The 6,480-nt window shown below is 41.0% G+C and overlaps 1 protein-coding gene across 5 annotated transcripts in view; it reads left to right on the forward strand.

Annotated features, from left to right (window-relative positions):
- The window catches only part of Gapvd1 (GTPase activating protein and VPS9 domains 1), an 84,453-nt gene that overhangs the window by 48,413 nt on the left and 29,560 nt on the right, over positions 1-6,480 (forward strand). For all 5 annotated transcript variants that reach the window (XM_028785059.1, XM_028785060.1, XM_028785063.1 and 2 more), the window contains 2 exons: positions 2,690-2,863; positions 5,855-5,995. In XM_028785059.1, the coding sequence (XP_028640892.1) occupies positions 2,690-2,863; positions 5,855-5,995 (315 nt within the window). The remainder of the gene's footprint in view (positions 1-2,689; positions 2,864-5,854; positions 5,996-6,480) is intronic.

Raw genomic sequence — 6,480 nt, forward strand, 5'->3', positions numbered from 1 at the left:
GTCTGTGGGCTGTGTTTGGGAAAGTAATTAAGTTGATTAATGACCATTAAAGTTGCATTTATTCATAGCTCCTTCAGTTTTTAAAAGGTGTTTAGTTGGTAAATGTATTATTTGGGCTGAAATTACACACAGCAGTATGAGTTACTTTAAATTCTGTAATATTTATTTATGGGGTACAATGATAACTACTAACAGCTCGAGAACTTAGTTTAGGGAAAGAACAATATGCAAATGGTTAAAAGCCCCCAAGTCTGATGATCTGAGTTTGATCCTTGGAACCCACCTAGTGGAAGAAGAGAGCCAACTCCTATATGTTGTCCTCTGAGCTCGACACATGCACCATGGCACCAGTGTATGCACGCACGCATCCACACACATACAAACAGAAAGATACAGGAGGTAGGAAGGTGGCTCAGTGGGTATATTGCCTGCCACAAAACATGAGGGCCCAAGTTTGGCTCCCTCATAATTACATAAGAAGCTGGGCATGGGCACACCTTTAAACTTAGCTGACTGATGGGTGATAGGGTGGGAGGGATGGAAACATGGAGAGAGGGAGAGGCAAAGACAGGTAGATCCCTGGAGCTCTCTGACCTCTTGCTTACACACACATGAACACTGTACATAAACCCTAACAAACAAAAACTTCTAGATAGGGCACACATACACAGCTAAGTTTGATTCTTAGACTTTAGTGTATATGAAAATTATCAAGGGAGCTTTAAAAAAATCTATTTTCCAAGCCATCTTAGATATATATTATTGAAAAGAAAGAGTGTTGCTACTGAAATGTATAGTTTGTATAGAATTATTGCCTTATTGGCTTCATTTTCAGCTTATCAATTAATATTAAATTTACTGCACATAACAGAGAAACCTGAAATTAGCATACAGCCAAGGTTGAGTGAAAATCACATCTTTGACATGTGTTCTGGGTGATTCCAGTGTAGGAGTTGACAGCCTTCACATGTGAAATGCTAAGTTAAGTTAATCACAGGCTGGATGTTGGCTCTCAATCCTTTGTTGTGACAAAACTTTTCCCACAAAAACACTACACTCATCTACTCATTCCACACAGGGAGCCCACCATAGACCAAAGTCCATGGTAAATCATGACTTTTTATTAGGGTTACTTACAGGAGCAGAAATGACACAAAGACAGCTACATAAAGCCTACTCTAGCATGGTTGACAATTCACAAAGCTGGGAACCTGGAGCACACTGCACAGCCTGTGGGCTGCTCAACAGGTTAAAGAGTGTCCTTTCCAAGTGACTCGGTGTAAAACTCTCCCAGGAAGCTCAGTTGGTTTGTGCTGCTGCCAGGCACCTGGTTTGGTCTCAGATTCTTTGCAGCTTGGCTTTCCTTAGCTCCATTCATCTGAGAGGACCTGCACTTTTACTGTTTACTCTGGCATGGAGGGAGGGGCCTAGTGAATCTGATCAGTCTCAGGAACTTCCTAAAGCTATTTTGAGGTACCTACTGTTTAGAGATTTCCTGCAGGGTAGAATGTTTCAATCTAACAGAAAATGGTTAAATATTACTATCAAGAGGACTTACTACACTTGCACAGTACCCTGGTTCAATCCCAGCACCCTCATGACAGCTTATATAGGCTCTGTAGACGCCAGGCATGCATGTGGTACGCATACATATACATGCAGACAAGGCATTTGTATTGATAAAATAATGAAATAAATAAAATCTAAAAAGAGGGTGCATTGAAGCCTGGTGCATACCTTTAATCCTAGCACTCAGGAAGGAAGCAAGCTAGCTTGGACTACATATAGAGACCTTATCTTTAAAAAGAGAAAGACAGAGAGAGAGAGAGAGAGAGAGAGAGAGAGAGAGAGAGAGAGAGAGAGAGGGAGAGGGAGAGAGAGAAAGGGGGGGGAGGGAGAATATCACACGAATTGGGAGGGAGAATATCACACGAATTGAGAGCTAGATGTGGTCACTTGTGCTTGTAATCCTATCATTGAGAGGCTGAAGTGGAAGGATCCTAAATTTATGCTATTTTAAGGCCTTGTCTTATAAATGAAAACACCAACAACAAAAACCAAATCAAAATTTTACAAAAAGGAAATTGACAAGAATGAATTATGGGGCTGGGTAGAAGCTCAGTGGGTAAGAGTGCTTGCTCTGCAAGTATGAGTGCTTTAGTTTGAATCTCTAGCATCGTGTCAAAGCCAGGCATGGCCATGTGTTCCTGTAACCTCAGCATTGGGCCAGTGATGGGCCAGGACAACCCTTGGAGCTTGCTTCTGGCTTCTGTATCCGTGTGCATATCATACACACAAAGCAAGTTGTAGAAAGTCGGTCTAGGAAAGAAGGAAGACTCTAGAATGCACACTTGAGCTATTGCCAAGTGAAATAGTTTACATGTGGGTTTACCACCTAATTGTGAACACGATGATGAGATCTAGTAAGCTACCCCAGACATTTATTTTTACCTTCCTGTCTGGGTTAGTTTTTCTCACTTAGACTGGGCACCTCTGTCTCCTTTCAGCAGTGGTTAGGGGGAGTCTCTTGCTAATCTTAACTGGTGTTAGTTAATCATTGAGAGCAGGCTGGGACTATGTGCTTATCAGTGATAAAATAACCTGAAGTTTAAAGACAGAATTTTGTCAGGTTAACCATAAATTGTAGCTGTGCCACTATTTGTAAAGTGCTTAAATTTGTTTTTGATAGCTACAACACAAGATAATCTTGATGATAAACTTCGGAAGTTTGAGATTCGTGACATGATGGGACTAACAGATGACAGGGACATATCTGAGACGGTGAGTGAGACCTGGAGCACCGATGTCCTGGGAAGTGACTTCGACCCGAATGTTGATGAGGATCGCTTGCAAGAGATTGCAGGTAACTGGTGTTCAAGGCCTGTAGGAATGAATAGCTGTTTAGTTGTTACATCTGTTCATTCTTCATGGGAGGGGGCGGCTCTAGCCTGGGAAGCTGGTGTCCATATGGAATAGGACATTTGCGTACTTGACCTAGATAGTTCTGTGTTACCTTCTGTGTTAATCTTGGTCACTTTCTACCTTCTTTAGAAAGGAGAAAAACTAAGGCTGTTAAGATGGCTGAGCTGGCAAAGGCACTAGTTGCTAAGTCTCATAACCTAACTTTGCTAGCTAGGATTTATATAGGGAAGGAGAGCTGTCCTCCATAAGTTGTCCTCTGACCACCATGTGTGCCATGGTATGCACATGTACATGAGCATGCACACACTGTTAAAAACAAAAACAGACAAAAACCCAAACAGCCAAATAAAAGAAGGCCAGATTAATCCCAGCATTTGGCGGGAAGAGACAGGGACTCTGAGTTCACGGCCAGCCTGATCTATAGAGAGACTTCCAGGACAGCCAGGGCTGCACAGAGAAACCCTGTCTCAACAAAACAAAACAAAACAAAACAAAACAAAACAAAACAAAACAAAACAAAACAAAAACAAAACAGAAGAAAAGACAGATGAGCCTTGAGTTAGTTTCCTGTCAAGTCTTCTCTTTGGAGCATAGTATATGTTCTCAGTTTGTAGTGAGCTTATTTTCTTCTTGAGGCTAAAAACCATACCTTAAAATGAAATTGTTTTACAGATTGTAGCCATAAAACATGGACTAGTAGAATACTAAAGATCTATAAAACGAGAGCTAGAGGTGTAAGGTGTATTGGTAGAGCACTAGCCGTGCATGTGCGATGCTCTAAGAATCCTCCTCAAGCACCACAGAACCATAGGAAACAGTGGAATGAATTCATCTCTGCAAGCGCTAACTCAGTCACAAAGGATAACCAGGTTTCCTATCCATCCATCCATCTATCCATCTATCTATCTATGTATTTATTTATTTGAGACAGGGTTTCTCTGTGTAGCCCTGGCTGTCCTGTAACTCACTCTGTAGACCAGGCTGGCCTCGAACTCAGAGATCTGCCTGCCTCTGCCCACCAAGTGCTGGGATTAAGGGCGTGCGCCACCATCGCCCAGCTAGGTTCTCCTTTTATTAAATGTCAATTTACTGTGCTATGACATTCAGAATCCACCCTTTTTAGACTATACTGTTTTGTGAGTTCTGAAAGATTTCATATACCCATATAATTACCATCTTCATTTTCTTTTTATGGAAAATATCAACCAAAGACAACAGGGAATAGTAGGAACTCACTCTACCTGACCCTAATTTTTAGCAACTAGAAACACATGGCCAGTTTTGTTTTCCTGTTCTTCTGCTGTCCCCTTCATGCTTAGACCAGTTCCAGATATTCTTTTTACTTGTAAAGTTTTATTTCTATTTCATGTGTATGCTTGATTGCATGAGTATATGTGTACCACATATGTACCTGGTATCTACAGAAGTCAAGAGGGCATTGGATCCTCTGAAATTAGCGTTACAGACATTTGTGAGTCACTATGTGAGTGCTGTAACTGAACCCGGGTCCTCTGCAAGAGCAATAAGTGCCATCTCTCTAGGCCCTTATTTGCAGTTTGTTTAATATTATATCTGTAAAAGGTAGTTTTTACTTGTAACTATTCTCAAAACTTTTTCATGACCTGAAATGGAGTTATTCTTTTATAATAAAAGATTGAATCAAATATAGTATAGAATTCCCATCTGGAGTATTTTTTCTTTGTTTTTATTTTTTATGTGTGTGAATGATTGCCAGCATATATGTCTGTGCACTACTTGTATGCAGTAGCTGCAGAGGCCAGAAGAGAATGTTGGCTCCTCTGGCACTGGAGTTATAGCTACTTGTGAGCTGCTATGTAATTGCTGAGAGTTAAACCCAGGTCCTCTGGAAAAGGAGCCAGTTTTAACTGCTGAGTCATCTCTTTTCATCTTGACTCTGTTAAACACAGGTATATAATAATATTTCATTCCTTTCACTTGTATTTTTTTTGTAGTGCATAGAGATTTCTCAATTGGTTCCACTACTTTTTTCCACTTGCCAAAGCAGTGTTGTTCTTGGCCACAAGCAGTGTTTGCAGTTGGCTGAGTGCTATAAGGAGCCATGTAGTCTCTTGCAAATGTATTTAATGCTTTGAATTTGTGGCTATTGTGCTAGAAGAAAACATGTTTGACTAGTATAACTTTCTGGATTTTTATAGTCCTTGTAGGACTATAAATTTTATAAAGGTAAAAAAAAGGTTATCAAGGACATAGATAAGATTTTCTGAGAAACCTTGGTGAAAATAAATTGGCATGAGGGCCTGAAGAGCTTGCTCAGCAGTTAAGAACACTGTCTGGTCTTCCAGAGGTCCTGAGTTCAATTCCTAGCAACCACATGGTGGCTCACAGCCATGTATAATTGATCTGATGCCCTCTTCTGGTGTGCAGATATACATGCAGATAGAGCACTCATAAGTAAAGTAAATAAATCTTTTAAAAAACCAAATTGACATGAACCTAAAAGCGTGTTTTCCCTGTGGAGAGAGAGAGTTAAGCAGGAGGAACTTAGTGGAAAGGAGGCTGTGGACCTACAGAGATGGTTAACAGACACTAGCACTAACCACTACACTTCCTGCTCTTGCAGAGGAGAGGACCCAAGTTCAGTTCCTAGGACCTACATGGTGACTTAACAGCTGTCTGTAACTCTAGCTCCAGGGTATTTGATGCCTCTTCTGATCTGCTCCAGCTCCCACATGTACATAGTGCACATACCTCAGGCACACATATAAACTAAATATTTAAAACAAAATAATGAAAGGAAAAGAGGTTGTGCCAGTGTCTCCAACTGGGAACTTTGTGATTTTAGTTTTGTGCTTAAATGAAGTGATTCCTACCTCTGTCACTTTCTCAGTGTTAAAAGGCTCTTCCTTTTCTTTGCTTTCATTCTAACATTTTGTTCTCCCTGGTTGTACAGGTGCAGCAGCAGAGAACGTGTTAGGCAGTTTGCTGTGCCTTCCAGGTTCAGGGTCAGTTCTCCTTGACCCTTGCACTGGCTCTACCATATCAGAGACCACAAGTGAAGCTTGGAGCGTAGAGGTATTGCCAAGTGACTCAGGTTAGTATGCCGTCATGGTTTGCTTTGTCCTTTGGTTAGAACTTTAACATGTTAGGTGTCTTAATTTTTATATTAGGTATATTTTGCCAAATGATATACATTTATATGTTTTTCTGTTTTGTTTTTTTGAGACAGGGTCTGGCCCTGGCTGACTTTGAACTTAAAATCCTCCTACCCCAGTCTCTAAGTACTAGACTCTCAGACACCACAGCGCCTGATGACTCAGTATAGACATAGCAAACATCAGGCAAGCATACTGTTAAAAATTTCAAGTAGAAAATTAGAACACTTTCTACCTATCAATGAAAAATGTCTTGTTTGTCAGCATTGATTAGCAGCAAGTGCTGTCGGGTGATGGTGCAGGCCTTTAATCCTAGCACTCTGGAGGAAGAGGCAGGCGGTGATCTGATATCGAGGTCTACAGAGTTCCTGGACAGCCAGGGCTACTCAAAGGAACCCTGTTTCAAAAAGAAAGAAGGAAGGGA

This window comes from Grammomys surdaster, unplaced genomic scaffold, assembly GCF_004785775.1.
Source record: "Grammomys surdaster isolate TR1022 unplaced genomic scaffold, NIH_TR_1.0 125098, whole genome shotgun sequence".
Taxonomy (NCBI): Eukaryota; Metazoa; Chordata; class Mammalia; order Rodentia; family Muridae; genus Grammomys; species Grammomys surdaster.